The 23,109-nt window shown below is 41.9% G+C and overlaps 1 protein-coding gene across 2 annotated transcripts; it reads right to left on the bottom strand.

The window, feature by feature from the left end:
• Positions 1 to 269: 269 nt before the first annotated feature.
• On the bottom strand, positions 270 to 6,134 carry LOC119149087 (cytosol aminopeptidase-like). 2 transcript variants are annotated; one of them, XR_005104570.1, is made up of 6 exons: positions 6,022 to 6,134; positions 5,370 to 5,458; positions 3,455 to 3,557; positions 1,662 to 1,856; positions 903 to 1,015; positions 270 to 793 (listed from the first exon to the last, which is right to left on the bottom strand). XR_005104570.1 is itself a non-coding variant. In XM_037389983.1 (3 exons), the coding sequence occupies exons 1-3, from the start codon at positions 1,749 to 1,751 to the stop codon at positions 412 to 414; spliced, it is 585 nt and encodes a 194-aa protein (XP_037245880.1). In that variant the 5' UTR covers positions 1,752 to 1,856; the 3' UTR covers positions 270 to 411. The 2 variants fall into 2 exon arrangements, 1 of the variants encoding a protein (XP_037245880.1); XM_037389983.1 differs by lacking the exons at positions 3,455 to 3,557; positions 5,370 to 5,458; positions 6,022 to 6,134.
• Between the last annotated feature and the right edge of the window lie 16,975 nt (positions 6,135 to 23,109).

Genomic DNA, 23,109 nt, shown 5'->3' with positions numbered 1-23,109 from the left:
CAGTTACAGATACACTCTTGCTGGCCCTTGTTGAAGACGCACTATGTAACATAGTGCTGAAGCCATGCTAATCGTACTAATTGCAACAGCTGAGAGAGTCTGATGGCACATCATTTCTACCCTGATACCAACAGCCATCTTACTTTTTCTAAGGAAAAATTTTAAAATGGTATTTTTATAAACAACATTGCCGAGTTACCTTTCACGTCACCTACAATTCATGCAAACCCAAGGCACAGCTGTGATCTCCATCTACCGTCAATACTCTGTCAATCAACACACACACCCAAGTAAGATTTATTGTCTGCAATAATTATACTTACTTTACATATAAAATAGAAGCTCAGATGTTTTCCATCATCGTGTTTTGGTACTAAGTATCTTAATAGTTGAAACAGAATATTTTTTATTTTAAATTGCATAATATGAGGTGACAAATCTCAAAGGTGAAATATTCTTACCCAAGTAATGATTTATAAAATGCATTTGGTAGTTCATTGCCATAGTGAAAATATGCTTGGGGCATTCATTTACAGATAGTACTTTAAGATTTTTTTTTCTTAAGGCAGAGTGGGTGATTTTAGAGTAAGTGTTTAATTTGGTATTGTGACTTTCTTGACTTAATCGAGCTGCAAACTCTACTAGTGTTCTTGTAGGCTGCCCTGCCATGCCTTTTCGAAGATAGGGCACCTCATCTTTATTCGACATCACACCAGCTATATCTAAATGAGCCCAGTGAGAGGCATTCACAAATTCCTTCAGGAATGCAGCAGCTGTGCATGCTCCTCCAGCTCTGTGGGAAGCAGAAAAATTGTATTGTTTCTAAAGCAACACCAACAGTGCAAACATTAAATAAATGCACTGAAAGAAAGGGGCACATGAAGGATACTGGCACACCTTACCTGCTATACTTTCCAATGTTACTCAGATCTGCAAGAGGACAGTCTGTTACTTGTTTTGCATAATGTTCAAAGAGAGGCATTCTCCAAACTCTGTCTCCTGTCAAAATGCTGACCTGAAAAAGAAACAGTGAAAGTTTTGGCTTTTTTTTTTTAATAAAAAACCTACATTTGTAAGCCCCACTATCATGCATATTTTTGTTCAGCTTTGATCAGTATAAAGGTCTTCAGCCCAGTATAATACTATGTATTGGGAAATACACTGCAAAACAAAGCAGTGAATCCTACTTTTTTAGATACTTAAAGTCAAAAGGCAAAATCTAAAGACTGCGCCTTTTTTTTTTTTTCATTTTTTTCCCCCTGACGATACAAACCCTTCCCTGCAGAGACTTCCTTTAGCCATTCCACTTCAGCCACTCATGAGCCTCTCTGAATTTGTCTCTGTGTTAAGCAAGATCAATTATCTTTTTAACATGAACTAATTACTGTCAGTAGTCCAGAGCTTATGCATATGGAATAAGTTACCAGAACATGCAGATTTGAGATGATGTGCATGCTGTTTGCTGTATATTAAACCTTACTAAAGAGCTATTAATTGTCAAAATTATTTTCAATTAAATACAGTACTAACACCATTCCTAATGCAATAATATAACTTTTAGATTTCCATAAAGTAACACTTTCAGTAACACACAACCTTTCCAGTAATAACTGCTATTACTAAGTTATTACTATGATCTAATAATAATGCAGATGGCCTACCTCATAAAGGTGAGTCCAAAGCCAAGGTGAGTTTGTGAACACTCCAGTCACAGCAGACCCCAATGCAACAGCCATGACACCTACAGACATATACCTTCAAGGCTATACAAAGGCAAAGGTAGACCTGAGCTATTCCTCTGCATCCTGACTCCTCACTTTCCATCTTTAATTCCCATTATCAATAATTTATGAAGTCTGCAAAAAATATGTTAGTACACTTCAATTTTTAGAAGTTTAAACATTGTCAAAACAGGTATATAAACTAGCAGGACAAGAATTCATAAACATTATATTCTGTATTTCGTGAAATGAGATTTTCTGGTTTCAGCTTGATGTTTCTTAGCAATATTTCTAATACAATGCATTCAGCAATAACAGTGTCCTCAAAAAAAAAAAAAAGTGTAAATTATATTTTCCATATGGAAACAATAAAAGTGAGTGGACTTTTTCCAGTTTATAGACCTCTACAATTTTCAAGCTGATACTTCCCCTTTTGTGAATTTCACTTGAAAAGGTTTTTGTATGGCATAATTTACTCAAAGTGAAAATCATCTTTATCAAAGTACTAAATTATGCCTAAACCAGAGGGATTATATACGTGTTTATTTTATGCCACAGAACTGCTTCTCTAATATCAACACTCAATCCTCAGTGAGATTAAAAAAAAAAAAAAGGTAATTTAACAAAGCGATATATCAAAGAGATTTCTACAGGAGCTGTCCTTTTTTACTTGGTGCCCAAGCAACCCAAACACAGAATAATCTGTAGCAGGAGTAAACTCCTCCTCCTGTCATGCCCTTTATATGGGAATACTTTTATACAAGCAAATGATCTTAAAATCAGCTTCCCTTCTGTTTATTGAAACATTTGATCAGTATAAAACATATCAGTGTTTGAACTGGTAAAACAGATGGAACATAATTTAAAGCACTACTAGAGAAAATATAGAAAGCTAATTATTTTGTTTAGCATATTCATTAAGCAACACAGTGGACTCCTGTCGGAACTCCTCTTCCATGTTTCTTCTCATTTCAGCTAGTGACTTCACCCATGACAGCTTGTTACTGCAGTTCATGAGATGCATACACAAGGCTGCTGGTTTTAAATTTAAAATTATAACCTCATTCATATACAACTGTAGAGATGAAACAATTGAAGCACATTTTATTATGCCTGAAAGTATGCAAACTGCACATAAAATAAAGAGATACTTCAGTCAAACAAACTCTTAGGAAGATGATAATGACTCTATTACCTAGTTTCAGGGAGACCTAAGTTAGCTCACATAACGGAAGAACTGGTGCTGGCTAGGTCAGAGCTCAGGCAGTCCAGAAGCCATTCACAAAGAAACTACTTTGGCTCCAGCACGGCCATTGCCATATGGACTTGGTAGGATACTTCCACAACCATGCCAGCATCTCTGCATCACTTAGCCCTGGGAGTTGGGAGGGCTTAGCTCAGAAATGGAAGCACTGGGAAGATCTGCAGAAACATCTGCAGGAAGTCTCTGTAGGTTTTCCTGCCCTTTTAGGTTCCAGCTCAGCTGGGCTGGCCCAACTTCGTTGACACTGCTGTACCGGGCATGCCAATACCCTCCCTTGTCCTATAGACACAGTGCAGCTGTACAAGTTATTAGAGCATAAACTGTGCTACCTGTTGTCCCGCAACATGTAAAATCATCTCAGCCACTATTCAGGTTGGCTTTCGAAACAAAGTGCAACTAATCCACAGCCCAATTAATGACAGCAACAAAGAACTGACTTGCAAAGTGAGCTAGGGGGGAGACTGCTTACCTGTTAACGTTGCAGCATTCACAGTAGCCCTTGCATTAAAATTGTGGGCATAACAGAGAGCATCAGCTAACAGCAGTCTTCCTTCTGCATCTGTGTTATCTACCTTCAGGTGCAAAACCAGTAAAAACAGATTAACTACTCAAAATATCCCTTTCACTGACTAATTTCTTACTTACTATTTTAAATAGCTGTCAGGTTGTAAATGCATTGCCACAGGCCCTAGGAACTTCAAGTAATCAAATTTACTCAAACTACAAAAAAAAAAAGGAAAAAAAGAAAAAAAGAAAGATACTGATATACAGTTACATTTATAAAATAAAATTTGTAACTGAGGTCAAGTCATCTTTCACCACTGCAACCTCCTCTGTATGCTGGGCCTCTGCACTGCTGACTCCTCAGAAGAGCCTGGAGGCTGGAGATGTGCCCCAGTGGAGCTCCAAATCTCCCAATTGGAGATTGTTACCCCAATGGAGTAACCATGCCCAGAGGGCCGGTTACCATTCCCAGCAAAGCCCCGGGAATCTCAGGGGTGGGTACTGAGCAAGCACAGTGATCTGGCAAATGGAAACTGCAAAGAAGGAGAGAGTTGTCTTACCAATGTCTACAAATATATTAAGGGCAAGTGTCAAGAGGATGGGGCCAGGCTCTTTTCAGCAGGCTCAGTGACAGGACAAGGGGCAACGGGCACAAACTGCAATGCAGATGGTGCCATCTGAATGTGAGGAGAAACTTCTTTGAGGGTGACAGAGCACTGGAACTGGCAGCCCAGAGAGGTTGTGGGGTCTCCTCCTCTGGAGACATTCAAAACCTGCCTGGATGGAATTCTGTGCAACCTGCTCTAGGAGAACCTGCTTTAGGGGGGGGATTGGACTAGATGATCCCCAGAAATCCCTTCCAACTCTGCCCATTCTGTGATTCTGTGCCACAAAGAAGCACAGACGCAAGCCTGGAAACGGTTCTTTGTTGTACTGCTTTCTCTTTGGACCTTGAAACTTATTTCCTAAAAAAAAAATATAATTAAAAAAAAATCAATAGCCTCTTTGCTGCTTTCCCCATTCAGGGAAAGCTCAGGATAAATTCTGCAAGATTAATTGCATGATGTGCTCTGAGCTACTAGCACCGTCTTGCTAATTTCTTCCTGGTGGGGGGATGTGTGCCCAGTCTTTTCCCTCAAAGCAGAGGGTGACTGAACTCAGTTTTGGGAGAAGAACCTCAAGGAACTAGAAGGCTCCGCAAGTCAAAGGTGGCAGAACCACAGAAATCCAGACAGACTGAAATATTATGCCATCTACTTCTGCACAAAATCAGTCATCTACAGCACAGTGACTTTCAGTACCATTTATTCTATTATATGAATATGGAACAGTTTGGATTAAATATTAAATATGTATTTTGGATACTGATTTGGAAAGCTCCTTTGAACCAACAGCCCCTATGACTCAGACCTGATCGTACAGAGCAGCTTGGCAGTGTAAAGCCCTTGGTTACGTCAGCGGGAAACTAATACTCTTATGTCTTACTCCAGATAGCGGGGAAGTGTCCTGAAGGGTCTGCTGGAAGCAATTAGTAAGCTACTCATTCTGACTGAGGATCTGTGTTTATAAGCATTGTAACCACCACTTGTGCTAAAACAAAGGCTGTCTAGCATGTTCAGTAAACGCTCATACTTTTCAGCTTTTCCTAGCAATTTATAAAACATGTCTAATCTCTTCAATCTATATTTATATTTGAAAGAATCTTATGATAGGAATTTCTAATTAATAACATGCTTATATATATATATATTTAAACTGCATTTACACTGCTTATCTTTTTAAAGGGTCTTTTCAAACATGTATTCTGACTGCAGCCTTATAACTTGATTGATTAAACCAATTAACTACAAGTATTCAAAATCCAGGTTTCACATACATACCTGTATTGGTTTTCCATTCTTGGCTCTAACTACATCCCCAGGCTCGTTTGCCTTGCTGCTGGGCATATTTTCACAGAGGGATGCCAAACCTGAGAAAGAAAAAGTGCAGTATTAGTTTCTTTCTCAGAGAAGGTGTAGAACCAATACTTAGAGAAAAACCAAACACCTCCCTAAGAAAACAGTACTATTCTCATCTTGAATTTATGCTGAAAATCCAACACAGTCACTGAAAGATACATGGTCCAATTTTTAATCAGGAAAATTCCTCTGCATGTTGTACCGCCACATACTCCCACCTACACCATTTTAGGCTTTTACCATTTACCACTGCGATTTAATTCTACTTTATGCCCAGACAACTGAGATAAGAGGAGCAATAAATATTATCCTTAGGTCTTCCATATAAGAATAATTAGTCACATGTAAAGGGATTTCTTTCTTTCTGAAGATAAAAACTTCTCAAATTAACACCCTGAGCCAGTCAAGCTCATGCTCATTGTAAATAAACATTGTTTAATGTCAAGAGGGGTCCAAGGACTTGCCATAGGACTCCAACCATAACAAGAGCAAATAGAGATGAGCCAAAAAACCAAGAGGGTCAGTTTTAAAAACTCTTAACTATGAATGGGATAATAGGATGAAAGGCACTCACCATTCCTAGGAAAAGCCTGCTCCTGGCACAAGGAATAAATGAATTGTGGCCAACGTTTTTTCAGTGGAATTACGCACACAGACTTGCTCCTCAGGTTCTGCCCTTCCCATCCTCTACTTTTAAGGTAAGCTGTGGTGCGGCGGTGTGCTTTGCTGCCCTCTACTGGCTGAAGCGTAGAAGTGACATAGAAGTTCTCAAACTTATCCTAGAAAAGCTCAAACACAAGAAGGAAGTTTGTGGGATGTGGGAGAAGGGACAGGCCGCTAGGGAGGAATGTAGGAACATTATCAGAATATGCAGGGAGGTGACAAAGAAGGCTAAGGTCCATTTGGATTTAAATCTGACAAGGGATGTCAAGGACAAGAATGGCTTCTTCCGACATAGGTAGCAAAAGGATGACTAGGGAAAAAGTGGGCCTGCTGCTGAATAAGGTGGGTGCCCTGGTGATGAAGGATACAGAGAAAGCAGAGTTACTGAACGCCTTCTTTGCTTCAGTCTTCACTGCCCAGGCCACCCCTCGGGTTTCCCAGACCCTGAAGGCAAGAGAGAAAGTGAGGAGAAAGAAAAACTTTCCCTTGGTTGAGGAGCATTACATTATAGATCATTTTAGCCAACTTGACACCCAAAAATCTACAGGCCCCGATGGGATGCACCCCCGGGTGCTGAGGGAGCTGGCAGATGTTACTACGAAGCCACTCTCCATCATCTTTGAAAGGTCATGGAGAACAGGAGAGGTGCCTGAGGACTGGAGGAAAGCCGATGTCACTCCAGTCTGTTACAAGGGTATGAAGGAAGACCCAGGAAAGTACAGACTGGTCAGCCTCACCTCCATCCCTGGACAGGTGATGGAACAGCTCATCCTGGATGCCAGTCTCTAAGTGTGGAAGAAAAGAAGGTTATCAGGAGTAGTCAACATGTATTCACCAAGGGGAAATCATGCCCGACCAACCTAATAGCTTTCTATGATGCAATGACTGATTGGGTAGAGGACGGGGTAGCAGTGGATGTTGTCTACCTTGACTTCAGCAATGCTTTTGACACAGCCTCCCACAACACCCTCACAGGGAAGCTCAGGCAGCGTGGGTTAGATGGGTGGACAGTGAGGTGGATTGAGAACTGGCTGAATGGCAGAGCTCAGAGGGTTGTGGTCAACAGCGCAGAGTCCAGCTGGAGGCCTGTAGCTCGAGCAGTGTTCCCCAGGGTCAGTACTGGGTCCCGTCCTGTTCAACTTATCCATCGGTGACCTGGATGAAGGGACAGAGTGTGCCCTCAGCAAGTTTGCTGATGACACTAAACTAGGAGGAGTGGATGACACACCAGGAGGCTGCGCTGCCATTCAGTGAGACCTGGACAGGCCAGAAAGTGTGGTCTGCTGCCCTGCTTTGCCAAAGTCAGGGTCAGGATACGCAGTGGGAAAATAGATTTCCAGGCCCCCTTAGCTTAATGTGCATGTACCATCTGGGTCTAGAAACTTCTGTCGCAAATTTAGGTAAAAGAAAATAAAATAACACTATACAATTTGTATTACTGATGGTGTAGTTGGGTGCACAGGACGAATTTCTTTAACACCGTCAGGTGAGACTGTAGTTATAAATTGCATCTTAGCTACAACATGTTGAATCAAATGTATAAAACATGGAATGATACATGGTAAAAACATCAGCATGGCAAGACCATGTAACAAATAAAATAGGATTCGCTTAACCCATGGACGACCAGGGAACCAGGAGAACATGTCAATATCCCAGCCTTTCCACATCTGGACAGGAACATGGGCCAGCTTTTGTATTCCTGCAGTAATCTGTTCAATAATTTTGCTGCCATCATCAATTTTTAAGCAGCAATTAGAATAATTTAGTTTACCACAAACACCTCCTTCTTTGGCTAGCAGGTAATTGAGAACCATGCCATGCTGCAATATTGCTGTTCAGCATTTGTGTAGCCTGATCTGCCAATAGGTCAAGGGCATGTGCTGTCTCATTAGTAATGATCTCCAGGACAGCTTGCAACCAAATAATGCAATTTGGATTATAGATAGGTTCTTTAGCACCGCTGAGCCACTCACTGGGGTTCCAGGTGGCAGGTCCATAATGTTTTAGGATACGTTGAGGGGTCCACTTCTCTTGGCCCAGGTTTTATTGCTACCACCTGTTATAGAAGTGTCAATGGACCACCGATATCGATTAAGGTCATCATATATCATAACTCCCAAACTGTCTCCATTTTCCCCTGGTAGCAGGAAATAGAAGAGGCGTATATAACCCACATAACATGTTCCACTCCAATTATTTGGTAAATTTCGATAAGCACGATGACCACAAATCCAATAATGACCTTTTAGGGCCCAAGTTCCATTTATAAATGGTCCATCCCCTTTGTGCCTTCAAATTGGAATTACAAGGATTTTCAAAATAAGTGGTGTTTTTTAAGTCCAAAGGGTGCTTAATTTGATTATTTGCCTTTTTCCCTTTAATCCAAAGATCACATTTCCATGCTTCTACTGGACTACTATAGTTACACTTAATGGTTACTGTTTGGTTAGTTATGCCACTGATGGCACAAGTCAAAGGGTCAGATTCCCTCAATACCTTAGCTCCAGTATAGATTGCTACTAGACCAAAAGTTAATAAATAGTTTTTTTATGTCCAGTTTCATTGACCCATGCCCAACTTAGCCTGCGAGGGATAAGTTTTTCATTGGTGGTGTTGTTATACAAACACCATAACATGTCACCCTAAGCATGAAGAGAGTGGTTATAAGTTGAACAATTAATAGGTCAACAGTCTGGAATAATACAATGATTTCCATATTTAAATGTCCAATTAGACACAGTGACCCACAAAAACTCCATTGCTGCTGTTCCGATTCAAACAGTATTCTCCTTTTTCTGGAACTTGGATTTTCCATGGGTTTATCTCTTCATTCCAATAGAATGAGTTATTACCAACGGTTATGTCACTCAAATTACTCACGAGCCATTTTGGGGATAGTGGTTTTGATGTCCATGGCCAGTCTTTAAATCCTAAAGGACTCCCACATATCCAACAATTAGTCAGATTAAAAGCATCAGCCACCTGCTGGCCTAAAGCTGTAAATCCATCTTGCCACCCTCTGAGAGTGAGGGAGGCACAGGAGCTTCCCTGGATATTAAACATGGTGACAATGGTCGACCAAAACAATGTCTGCAGTGGTATGCCGAACATCCTAAAAATATTAATAAGGCGAATACTGATGAAGCCACACAGACAATCAGCAGCTTCATATGGCTGTTTCTTTTTTTCAGGCAGGCTCCAGAGTCCTCACCTGGAAAAGGAAAACCAGACTCGGTTCCTTCAAAGGAACCAGAAGTAAATTGTTATTAGAAGGGTGGAGTAATCCACCTGGTGTTGATTTTATTCTTTTCCATGAGCATCTTTGCCTTTCCAAGCATATTTATTAAGAGTTTCAGCGAGCATGAGAGGAACAGCTGCAATGGCTGGCATTTCTACTCACACAGGCTGTCCAGGACAAAAAACTTGCTCTCCGGGAGTACTGAGAGTCTGAGACTTTGGGGTCAAAGTCGGGGGTTTAGGACAAAAGGCATTCAGTCGGGGACATCCATTTATTCCCCAGCGATCATTAACTCGGGGAACTGCATCCCAAAGGCATTTCACCCGATGTGGCTTGTGAGGTTTCAGAAATCGTTTTAAGAGTCCATTAGTTCCTTCTACTATCCCGTTAGCTTGGGGGTAATATGAGGTGTGGAATACCCACTTGATTCCCTCTTCCCTCGCCCGCTCCTGCACTTTGGCAGCAGTAAAATGTCTGCCATTGTCTGACTGAATGGAATCAGGTTTTGGGAGGAAACTAAGCTAAATTTTCAGGGCTCACACGGTATTTTCCCCAGTCGCTCGTGGAAACGCTTCAGTTTGAACTAGGCTAGAAATCACTTCCACGCCTGCTAATGCGTACTGCTTCCCTTCTGGCTTTGTAATCTATCTGCCAAGTTTCCCAGAGAGGCTTTTTATCTCTCAAATGAATGGGGGAATCTTCCATGGGGTGTCGCTCTAGTCCAAGTCTACATTGTTCACAAGCTGAAATACAGGTTTTGCTAGATTCCCGAGTGACAGGCCAGCCTCTGGCATGTGCCTCTTTGTATAAATCATTAGACCCTGAGTGGCCACGCTTAACGTGTAACCATTCCAAAAGTCTGTCCCAGTTTTCCCCGGTTTGATTTTCCTGCTGCAAAGGAACAATTCTGGCCAGTTCATCTGCCCTATTATTCCATTCACCTGCCAGTGCCCCTTTCCTGGTGAGACGGTACCCACGCTACCGCAAAATCCCCATGTTTGGCAATATCTAAGATTTTTTGCCACTTCTCCTTTTGCCACACTGGCACTCGGTTTACTTCCCAGTTATTCTGTTCCCAAAAAGGGAGCCATTCCGTGCATCCTTTGAACACTGCAAACGAGTCAGTGTAAATGTACACCGGAGTCTTAGCCCCTTCTTAGCTATTAAACACACTCCACACTGCCCCTAACTCTCCCACTTGGGCACTGCCCTCAACCTCGGTAATGATTTCCCTGTTACCATCTACATTAATAGCTGCAGCTCGGTATCTCCATTGTTTACCCTCTCTCTTAGCAGAGGCATCTGTAATCCACACATTCTGCAACTCCTCCGATTTTTACCACAGAAGGGGGAGAGGTATCCCCCTCCAGGGATTTTGTTACTTCCTCTTGGATATTTAACTGTTCAGGGGTGCCTTCAGTGACAGTAAAGGCACTACAATAATGTTCAATCTTAGCATACCATTTTCTCACAGTATCTCTTTGGGCCACCCTGTCGTGGCGGGAGAAGGTGGTGGTGGTGGTGGGAGTTCCTGCTAACACAGGTTTAATTACCTTAAAAGGTACCCTTAAAATTAGAGGCTGTTGGCATATGGTTCGCTCTGCTTCTCTGAGAGCAACACTCACTACAAACAATCCTTTTTCCCAATTAGAGTATGGTTTCTCAGCATCCTTAAAGCTCCTGGAGTAAAATCCGATCGGGCGGGTAGGACCTTCTGGTCCTTTTGGCCAAAAATGAATTGACAATCCTGAGTGTGCAAACCTCCACTCAATCTGGACAGGGCCAGTGGGGTGAATAGGACCCAAAGCCTGGCGGGTGCTTGCTTCAAACACAAAAAGCTGTAAAAAAAAAAAAAAAAAAAAAAAAAGCTTCATCATGGGCTGGAGCCCATTCCAAGCTGCTCCTTTTTGCAGCAGGTCATAGAAGGGCCGTGCAATTATTGCAAAATCTGGGATGTGTTTTCTTCAAAAGGCCAATAAGCCTAAGGCATGCTGCAGCTCCTTTTTATTTTCTGGAATTCTTACCTGCTCTAGGGTTCAGGGTGTGTCCTGAGAAATACAGGCTGAACCTCCTCTCCACCATATCCCTAAAAATTTCACTTCATTTGCAGCAGTTTATATCTTTTCCTCTGGTATCTGGAGTCCCAGAGACTCTAAGTGCTGTATAATCGTTCCCTGTGTCACCTGTACTGGAATAATTTGATGCCCTCCTATCAAAACATCATCGATGTATTGAGAAACTCTAACTCCCGGTTCTGGGAGAATTTAGGTTAATTCTTGTGCCAAAGCATGGTGTGCTAGGGTGGGAGAACGTTTATATCCCTGAGGGAGTCGAGTAAAGGTATACTGTTATCCCTCCCATGTGAAAGCAAAACGATCACGGTCCTCCTCCTGCAGGGGAACCATGACAAACGTCTTTCACATCAATTGTGGCCATCACCGGATGAGCCTGTTCCTGAATGAGTGAGATTAGCTCAGCTAAATTAGGCACTGCTGCTGTCAAGGGACCACTGTTTGCATTAAATCGACGATAATCTCCACTTTCCATTTGATTTACGAACTGGGGAATTGTATGGGGAGTGAGTGAATGTTAAAAAGCCCTGTTGTTTAAGATCCTCAATGACAGGAGCTATCCCCTCCCGGTCCCCTAATGGCAAGGGACAGGGTTTCACATTAGTCATCCTGGAAAGGGGGAGGGTCGGTGCTGCTTGCAACAGGTGCACCTGCTTACCCAGGACGTTTCAGCTAATTCTCTGACCTGAGGAATGCCAAAGGACCATGAATTCCCCTGGGTATCATACTGACGTACGGAATTAGACTCTATAACTCGAAAGTTATAAAGTAGGTATGTTTATTGCGCGCAGATGCACGGGGGATCGCTCCTCCACAAGCGTGCATGCCCAAAGTGACGAACCATCTCACATTTATACAATAAAACAAATGAATATTCAATTAACGCCTATACATATTCGTTACCTAAACCGGCTTACTCTCGCTTCGTATGTTAATTAGCTTATCAGTCCTTTGCCTGGAATGTGGTGGTCTTGCAGGTTTGTAGGTGATTCATGTTCTTGTGACCATCCGATCTTCTCCAGCAAGGAGACTTAGCACTCCCTCCCTCTAGATAGCATTGGAATATCTCTCATCCTTTTCTTATTCTTTTTTAAATAGCCCCTTTGTTAGAGGAAGAAGGGCAGGCGTCTCCTCAAAACTGTAGTTGTCTCCTCAAAGCTGTGTGCCTATGTGAGCAGACACCGCACCCATGACTAGTCACCATACCCACATTCCTGGGCAGACATATACAATCACAATCGATGTCCATTGTCCCCATTTCACACTATTTCTCCATATCAATACCACTGTCTGCTCTTCAATATTTCTATGCCCGAAAGATTTGTCGGAAAAGAGTCTATTGCAACCTTGGTGTTAACTGGTTCTTCCTCCCCAGGCAACCATAATGTTACCAAGGCCACAGGTACTGACTGTGTTTTCCCTACAGCATTTAAGACAATTAGGTTTTTAGACAAAGTCAAAATTCCACATTGCTCCGCCTCACTCTGCATCAGTGCAGTGACTTGTGCTCCTGTGTCAATTAAAAAGGTTACTGTTTTTATCTGTGTTCCTACAGCCACTGGAATCATTTAATCTCCTCTCAAATTTAAGGTGAGTTGCCTAATAAACATCCACCCTCCGTTCCCACCCCCACTTTCGGGGGACGGAGGATCTAGTTTTCCGTTGCCCTCTTTACTTCATCAGCTTTTTCCCCGATGCCTATTGATGGTGAGGCACTAGGGGTTGGCTCAAAACTAACTTTGTGCCCTGACCATGTCTGCACAAGTTGCTCCAATTTCTGGGTCGGAAGCCCATCCGTTAGATCCCGAGGAATACCTCTCTGGAGCCCCAACTGCCACCATTCCTGTCCGCTTAGGGGTCTCCCTCCCCCAGGATCAGTAAATCAGACCGATTTAGAATTCTGACTTCCCTGAGGCTGTGCTAACCATCCCTCAGCTTTTCCCACAGTTCATATGGCTCTTGTTTCGGGTCTTTGCCAGGATCCACCAATGGGACCGTATTTTCTCCCAAAGTTAATTAGCTCTTGGGCAACTTCCCACCATGTAACTCTGTCTGATATGGGGTATTTTGTATCTTCCCTTGAAGCTGGATCCCAATGGGTTTTAAAGAATCAGGAAGTCCTCGAATTAGAGGAGTCATCCGTGCTGGGTCCACAGGCATCACCATGGGAGAGCCCTGGTGAGATTCAAGCCTTCTGTCATACATCATCTGCAGACAAGCTGCCTTTTGTACACTTTCTACCAGCTGATCCATCGTACCGTGATGGCTGGGGGGGTCTTCCCTCTCCAAAGGGTTCAGTCCCCCAGCCCAGTCCACTGCCCTCTGTGTTAATGACCTTGGAGCTCGATGATTGCCAGTAGTTAAAAACACACCTGGACCCCAGTACCCTTCTGCTTCCTTCTCTGACAACAAAATCCTATCTCCTCCTGACAAGGACACTTTCCAAACATTCTGTTTCGGATTCCTTTGGAGTCCTTGCTAACTCAGTCGCTGTAAACGGAACCTCTTTAGTAACAATTTGGTGACAATTTGGGGACAAATGTTGTCTGTTCATATAAATACTCGGTCTTAACTAGGGGATACATGTGAGGAGGGTTTTCTGCTGCCTTTTTTGCTCTATGTAAATCCCCCTGGGGATATACTTGTCTAATCCCTTTCTCTGTTAACTTCGACTCCACCTCCCCAAATGAGTCACTTTTATTTCCACAATTCTTCTCTTAATGTGTCTTTTAACAAAGCATTCTGGTTTCTCTCCTGCTCTAATAGCTGTTTTGTCTCCTCTAACTGCTCTCTCAGTGTTTCAATCGCCATCCTCAAGGAATCTATCACAGCATCATTTTGACACAATCTTTGCCTCCTACCTTCCATGGCTGCTGCCAAACTTGCTCCTAAAACTGCACAAATTACGGATTTTCCCTTCCCAGGCCTAACTTCAGCCTCCTTCTGCAATATCATGATCCTATCCACTATACTCTGCGGTTGGAACCAGTGATTTTTTGCCCATTCTCACCCTTGGGGAGCTGGGTGAACATGATAGGTTCCCAAAAATTCATCCAGTTTGTATAAATCTCTGCCCCATGCTTCAGTGGAGGAAACATCACAAACATCTCTAGAAGTGTGGGCACCCATTTCACAAAGAGAGGTTATTCGTCCTGAGAGGGCCTTACTGTAAATTCTCTACTACTACCCATCCCCTTCACTCTCAGGAGGTCACACCTTTAAACTTCTTTAGAGACTCATCTCTTGTTCAGTTGTATTGCTTCGTCCTTCTCCGGCTGTTTTCCCTGTGGACAAACAGAACCGCGGATCTGGACTCTGCACTCACTTCATACCAAGGTATGTCTCAGGCACACACACACACACACGAGTCTCTCATAAAGAACCTGGAACTTTCTGTTTCACCGAGAATCCTCCGTGATGCCAATTAAAATGTCACATGCTGGTCTGAGACCAGAGTGTGGTTCTGTTTGTATTCTCGGGAACAGAATTAAGACTCAAAACAGAGTCAACAACCAAGGAACTTTATTTCCCCAACAATAAATCTGCGAATGCAAAGGGAGAGAGAGGGCGAGAGATAAATAGAGAAGAGAAGGAAAGAAAGAAGGAAAGAAAAGGAAAGAGTTCAAAGCAATAGCTACCACCCCGGAGCTGCGGCATCCCGACAGTCCGATTCATTTCCAAGTCCGGTGGGGAAATGTTCCATTCCATGTTAGTTGGTTCCATTTTTTCAGAGTTGTTACAAGCTCTTTCTGCTCAAGCACACCCTCCACCCGGCAATGATGCATGTGCCCAACATTCCTCAGGGGCCTCCGGGCACCTTGACCCCCTGACCCCAAGTCTGGGCACATGCACAGGGGTTTGGTGAAGTTTTGCAGGATCAGCCTCCCCCGTTGCTCCATGGAGTCAGTCTCCTAAATCTCTGTGGTGGCAGTGGTATTATCTTTCTGCCTTATATAGTTAGACCATTCACTGTGGCGATGGCATGAGTTTCCTGCCATAGCAACGTTGAGACAACACATCTGCTGTGGCAATGGTGGGTCTCATGGGCACAGTCTCTCACACTGTGTCGGTGTGTGTCTGTGTGTCTCTGTATGTGTTTCTATGTCTATGTGTCTGTGTGTGCCTGTATGTGTCTGTGTGTGCGCGTCTGTATGTGTCTGTGTGTGCCTGTGTGTGTCTCTCTGTGTCTGTGTGTGTATGTATATCTGTGTGTGTGTGTGTGTGTCTCTGTGTATGTCTCTGTGTTTGTGTGTGTGTCTCTGTGTCTGTGTGTGAGAATTCCATGTAATTCACTTTTCTTTCCAACTTCTGACTTGCCCCCAGCCCCTGCTCAGTGCCTCTCAAACCCTTCAGGTTTCATTAAATAAAATAGGATATCATATTTCTTGTAGGTGCTTTCATGCAGGTATGATTTCTTAATGCTTGTGTACTCGTCTCTGGATGTTGAATCAGTGGTTTTCAGGAAAGCAACATAGTGGATGTAACTGGAACAGGACCAAGTGTAGAGGCATGAAGCTGGGTTAATTAGCATTGATAATATACACCTGCGGGCTGGCTTCAGGGGCGGTGGGTTGGCTGATGTAGATAAGGTGCAGCTGTGGCTGGTTCTGTTAAATGGTTGAGAGCCAATGAAGAGGGAGCAGCCGAGGAAGAAGCAAGGGGAGAGACAGTGGGTCCTGGATGAAGTGAGTTGAGGAGAAGGTGGTGGAGGGACTGGTATGAAGAGTGTGTTGGCATGAGATGGTAAAAGACCTTGTTGCAGCTTGGTAGTGGGGAAAGTGCTGCAACAACCAAGTTCCAGAACTGATATATTGTTTTCAAATTTGGAAAATGATAGCATCTACATAAAATAGAGTACTGTAACTATTTTTATAGAAGCAATGCATTTAGAAACCTGTTCCTTTTAGAGAACTTAATAGTAGTAAGATCCAGGGGCAGTGAATCTTGCCATTAATTATATCAAGCAAAAGTTTTGTCACTGTTTTCAGTGGGGGAAAGATTTTGCTTGGACACACTTGAAACAGAGAGACTAGGTTAGTTTTGAAGCCACTGTCACTATTAGAATTTAATGGAATGTCAAACCTACTGTTAGGAAAGTACAGCGGAACTACTGTGGTAGATAAATGCATTGTAACCTTTTGACTTAAAAGGTGTTGGAAACAACTGTCCATTTTTGAGCTCTAATTAATGAACTCTGCTTTGGACAACTGCTGTAGTGGCTCAGATTTATAATGATCCAGACAAAGATGTCTGGTGGTATCACTGTTTTGATCTGTCATGTAATTTTTTATCTCCTAACCAAAGTGGATGAAGGGAAAGGCAAAATTTGTTCACAACTTGTTTGACACAAGCTATTTACTGTATATGTGTGTTTAATTTCTTACCTCTTGAATGCTTTGAGTTGTGTATTAAGCATATCCTAGCTTGGTGTATGGCAAACCTAGAGGAATTGCTAATTGGTTGATTTTGAGCATTATATAGCTATATCAATTTCCTTTGTATAGTCATCGTAAGTTCTTATTTTTTTTAGGTGCAGTGCTAAACTACTGAAGAATGTGATTCTAAATTATCTAAGTAAAAGGCAAGAGAGAAATACATGATGACAGTTCAGACCGACACGTTAATCGTCAATGTTAAAAATAATCTTCTAACTTCTCGCTATATCTCGGAAAAAATCTGAAACCTTCAAAAGCATAGGAAGCCTGGCTTCCTTCTTTTATGTAAAAATTTTGCAAGAGAAGAAAGAACATGTCTGCTTCTAGGCCTCTATGGTTTTACAGTGAAATGTTGTTTCATCTGAAATGTTTTATTTCAATGAGCAAACAAAAATCAATTGGGTATCCTCTCTCTCCCTAACCATACCTGCAAACTCAGTCATATTCATTCATTGGTACAAGCGGAAATGACAGTTCATGTCTTACTGAGGATAGACCAAGTTTTAAAAATACTTTGAGATACTAATTAAAATTAATTGCCATAAGATCTTGCTTAGGTTATGGATGTAATATTATGCCAAGAAAGTGAATTTCCTTCAGTCTGCATGTGATTCTTCATTCATGAAACATGAGTTTTCATTTCATTCCTTTTGAGCTGCTTAAGTCTGTTGCACTTTATAACTTCAGCATCTATATGTATTTCAGTTTTGAGTAATCATTTCTAATACTTAAAGCTTCAAGTAAACTTATGCTGCCAGTAAGAATGACCAAACTAGAAAATAAAACACAAACTGAATTTGTCCTAATGACTTGGAAAAGAAAACCTCTGATGGATGCGAATTTTTCAAAGTACACGGCCAGTTTCAATGTCAAATGGTGGGAGTGGAAGGGAAAGAATTGCACTGATATGCTATTAACTTCCTCTCTTAACTGGAACAAGGAGAAACAATCTTTGTTGGCTTGCCCCTGGGAAAGCTGCAGATGTGATTATCGCAACTGTAGGCCTATCAATATTCATCCTAGTCTAACCCCTTTTGCAAATAAACTGAAACAAAACTATATGCAATTATTCACACTTAGTCACTTAACAGTGAGTTTTAAAGTTAACGCGCATCTATTATTTCATTATTTATTTCATTATTTCATTATTTATTAAAATTATCAGTATGCTTATCTCTAATAATAACTACACTAGAAATTCTACTAGCGTCAGATGCTGGTGTATATAAATGTTGCAGAGCCAGAGGTTGATAATGTATAACTCCTGTAGTTAAAAACTCTGGTAGTGTTAAGAGTTTGCCTGGGGCCCAGAAAGCTGTTCCATTTGTTTTGTTCTTGGGCTTTCATGTTGTCTTCTGTCAAGGGGGTTAATAGAAGAAGTGATTTTGGGCAGTGTATTCTCATCAGGTGCCTTCCAACTAGATGCCCCATTGTATAAAATGTAAGTCTTTAATCATCTGCAGTAACAAAGGCAAGCATCTGTTTTTTTGCTGAAATGCATGAGATTGAACATCTCTGACTGGAAAATAGCCCCTTAAAATAAGAGAGTTTCCTATGGAAACACTGTCTTATTTTTTCACTAGTGGTATTTGTATTGGAAAATCTTGATAGTTTATTTAGAATATTTAAATAGCACATACCTATTGCTGCCATTTAGTAACAGAAGAACCCCAAAACTAATTTCACGCTAGATAGTATCATACATTTTTGGGGAGCTGATCAGTTTTTGGACAAGTGATTCTAGTTAGTAATTTAATCTGCTGGTGAATGCTAATTCTTCATATTATTTACCATCTTAAATATGTTAGTATAACAATGGAAATCTACTTTTATGAGCAATTAGAAAACGTGTTTCAGATGAAGCATGACAGTGGTTTTCTGTAGCCTATAGTGTATGGATTTGAATTGGCCTGGTATGCTGTAAATACATTGCTAATCCTTACAGCTGGCAGTCTAATAGCTCTGAAGATGTCTTTTATATTCTGTGGCTGGGTCTTGCTCAGATTATTGAAACGTTTAAAAAATCATGATGTGCCTACATTCTGGATTTTATAAGCAAGAAAATGTATTTGTCTAAGTACAAGGAAAGAACCTGAAAGGCTACAATGGGATTTCTTTTTTTTTTTAATCATCTCTTGCTGATGATTCATAAAATATAATGCAACACTGAAAAAGGGTCACACGCATTTTTTGGGTCTGCTACACTTGTTAAATAATGACATATATGTGCTTGACTTGCCTAAATGAGTAATGTGTTCTTGAACAAATAATTTTACCTTTCATAATATCTAACATTTCATAATCCAGTGTTAGTGGATACTTCGTTACATTCAACAGAAGCCAAATCTAGTACTTACTCTGTACCAGAGGATTTATCAACTCTGAGATCATTATAATGTCCCCTTTGCCACATAACTGAAGCTTAAGCAGCAGGTTAGGGCAACATTCTAATTTTTCCCATTTCACTTGAAGTAGTTAAGGATATTGATTCCTTGTCGACTTCTTTCTTTTTTTTTTTATGTATCTTTCCCTCTTTTACACTTTTTTCCCCTTGCCTCCCCTTTTTCTTCCACTACTTATTCTGTGCTATTTTTACCTGTAGGTCTGGAAAAAGACAAGCTAAGTGAGTTTTCCTTTCTCATTGCAAACTTTACAGCTTTCAGAATGCTCATCTCCACTAACAGACTCAAAGCTTTTGCCTTGTTGCTGAGAGACCCCATCTCCTGACCTTACAAGCTCTGCTTGTTGAGGCTGACAATTTCATTCAGTGCTACTGAGAAATGCAGCAAATAGCAGGGCTGGCTTTGTGGATAGAGATGTGCATTTTCAGGATCGGGGGAATCTTGAAGATTAGTGTAAAAGGTACCGACTTTGACTTGGTGTTCGGAGAAGAATCAGTGCATCAGTGAGAGCTGTGGGCTGGTTTTGGAGTTCTTGTTTGTGTATTTGTTTTCTGCTTCTTGGTTTGTTTTTTTTTTTTTAAATTTTTTAATAAGCTGCTCATGTTACCTGCATGGCAGGATGCTGTGGTTTTTGGAGCGATGGTACTTGGTCTAGTAAAACACAGGAGAGTGGTAGTATTGCTGACTGCATGATCAACTCTATCTCATTAAAGCTTGTTTATATATTGCATGACATAGAGGTAATTTACATTTGGATTGTAGTATATGCTAGTGATTCCTCCTGTTTGGCACTGCTGAGTAACATAACGTGATGGTTGTCCAATAGGTAGTGTTTCTTTAAGGCCTTCTTTACAATCTTATGATATTCTGTAGCGTAAAAATGAATAATAACAAAATTCATCAGAGCAGCTATTTCAAAGCTGTAAAAAAAAAAAATCATGGTGAAAACCTGTTGAAACATGGGTCTTGGTTTTTTATGTTCTTTATGAAAGTTCAGAGATCAGAGGTGCTTTTATGCTCTGACCGCTGGTGCAAAGCTGACAGCAAAAGCTACCCCTGCAAACAGAGGACCGTGGCAGATGTTTTCTGCTGTCTGTCCAAGGCCCTATCCTCCATGTGTTCTGTGACCTCAAGGGCGCTGCCCGCGGAGCCCCGCGCTCGGGCACCGCCGGGTTCGGTGTCCTGCAGCGCCGCGAGGACGCGTGGGCGACAGGTTCGTGGCAAGCTCCCCTTTCACAAGGGCTGGCTAAAAAAGCAGCGGTTCTCCAGAGCCACGCGTTACTAATGCAACACCCCTACATTTTCTCAGCAACAACTCCACATTTGAAGCGCTTATACATAAAGACCCACCCCGGGCCGGCCCGGCTGTGCAGCCCGCCCGTGCTGCCCGCCCGCTCCCCGGCGCGGCGCCGCCCCAACCGGAGCGGGTGCGCTGCCGCCCGCCGCTGCTGCCGCCGCCGACCGGGAGGAGGCTCTCGGTCGCGGTTCGTAAACGCTGCTGTAAACGACTTTCCGTCACTTCGGATCTCCTTTCAGTTGTAACTTCGCTGAGAATTCACGAGCAGAACGCAGTTTTTAACTAGAGAGCGTCTGAAAACAGTTTGTCTCCTAACATCCTGCTTGTGCGTTACTATTATTCTGCCTTTCCAGTAGCCTGTGGTAGTTACCTCTGTTCTATTAAACACAAACAAAAAACCCAACCAAAACCCAATGACTACATGATCTGCTTTTAAAGTGAGTGGAAATCCCTTTTCTTTGAGGAGGAGAGTGAAGGCGGGTTGATCGTGGGTCTCCCCACAGGGCGTGCTGAGTGTGCGTGTATCTGCCTCCCTGCAGGTGGAGAACAGGTAGGTTAAGATCTGGTATGTCATGGGGGAGTACAGGGAAGACAGCGCGGTTCCTAATCTTAGACAGGAGTTTCTTGAAGTCAAAATTCTCGATCTTGATTGAAGTCACTGTCCCATCACAAAATTAGCCACCTTTTTGTGCTTGATTACAGCTGCTTTGGCTCAGGAGTGAAGTTTGTATTGAACCCTGTGCATATCAAGTCAGTGCTAAGTAAGAGAATGTAATGCAAGGACCGGGAAGGCATGTGGGAGGTAGTACTGTTGGCTGAACTTGTTTTATGAAACTGCACCCTGGAAAAAAAATATATTTCTCTAAGCATCTCTGAAAAGGAAAGGCAATTGCACCCAAGCCTTCTAAAAAGGCCTTTCTGACAGGTCTTCATTAATTGCAACAAGGGGTTAGTTATTAAATCACTAACAAAACTGGCTCATACCCTTACTCAGAAACTGGAGAAACTAAATCCGGTCATCTTGGCACTATGTGCATAACCTACCTCGCCTTAGCCGTAGAAAACCAAACAATACTTTTCGGGGCAGGGAGGGGGGGGGGGGAGAAGGGAGAACGCTGGGGAGAGGAGAGCAAAAAGAGCATGTCATACCACTTTCACTGCTTATGACTTTTATTCCAGTTTGGCTGCAATACAAGCTTCTAAGGCTCTACCACTGAACACAGCTTAGCCTTAGAGGTAGGGATCTTCATTGGGTTTGTGAGTTATCTTGAAGGATGTATTCTCTCCATTGCTTGTTTTTACAGGTTGCTCTGTATTAACTTCTGCTTTTCAAGAGGGGAATAAGGTCTGGAGGGATCCATGTAAAATCTGTGTTGTGGAAGGGAGACTCCCTATATAGTTTTCTGCCCTCCTCAAAAGATTTTGCTGGTCTTTATCCAGAATGTGTTTCACAGGGTCTGCAAACTTAAACATGCTAAGGTGCCTGCTGACCTGCAGTACAGCTTGGTTATCCAAATACTCCAAATATTGTGAAATGGGATATTATCTTTCAGTAGACCTTATCAAGGTCTTTATTATGTCCTTGTGTTCAGCTTCCCTTATTTTCCAGCAAGTCTTTGGAGAACCTCAGATTCTCAGTCCCTCTGAAAACCTGAGAGACTGCTGCTTTCCATTGGTCTTCAGGTCAGCACACTCTTATACACAGATACAGGCTTAGGAAGGCTTTACAGTATCTTGCTTGCCCTAAAATGGTAGGGAAATATAAGGAATTTTTATTCTAGTGACTTTAACTGTGGTACAGCATGAGGTTGTGATGCAGGTTGTGATTTGGAAATAAACCTGGGTAAAAATACAACATTTTAAGTGAGGATTGTGTATAATGTTACAACATCATTTTCCACTCAAAGTATTGCTGATTTCAGCTTGTTTTGGAAATGTTGTGTTTTAAGCTGGAGCTTGTAAACTGTAGTCTGGGATCTTGAAGAATAGCTCATATACCTTCACAAGGGAACACAGTGAGAAATTTTTGCCCCTGTCAGTCAGAGACCCTCACACTCTGCTCTTCTAAAGAAAATAATGTGTAATAGTACATAGCATAAAAGTTCTTTCAGTTCTAAAATCCTTTCCTTGTAATAAAGGAGAAACAAATGTGTTACTGAAGTCTTGTCTGGACTTTTTCTAGTTTCACGTGCCATCTCCTTGTACGGTGTTCTCTGCTTCTCAAACTAAAATCTTATGAACTGATTTTTCATGCAGATCTGTTTGTGCCACTGCCAGCCAGCATGCACTGAAAGTTGCAACAGGCCAGTACATACTATTTATTTCATAGAAACAGTGCTAAAAATGTGAAAGTGATTTGTGCAGTGCTTTTAATAGCAACATAGTTGCATTAGTTTGTGCATGTTTCTGTTATCAGTCAGACTTCGCATATAGGATGATAGTGCAGAAGCACTGGTTTTTAAATTGCCACCTATATCCTATATAACGTTAGTTTTCCTCTATTTAGTAATTTGCTCACAGAGATTTTCTTGGTAAAAACAGAGCAGTTGTAA

This window comes from Falco rusticolus, chromosome 1, assembly GCF_015220075.1.
Source record: "Falco rusticolus isolate bFalRus1 chromosome 1, bFalRus1.pri, whole genome shotgun sequence".
In the NCBI taxonomy this organism is placed as follows: domain Eukaryota; kingdom Metazoa; phylum Chordata; class Aves; order Falconiformes; family Falconidae; genus Falco; species Falco rusticolus.
Note: the sequence above shows the minus strand (reverse complement) of the source record. Positions and strands in the feature narration are given on the sequence as shown.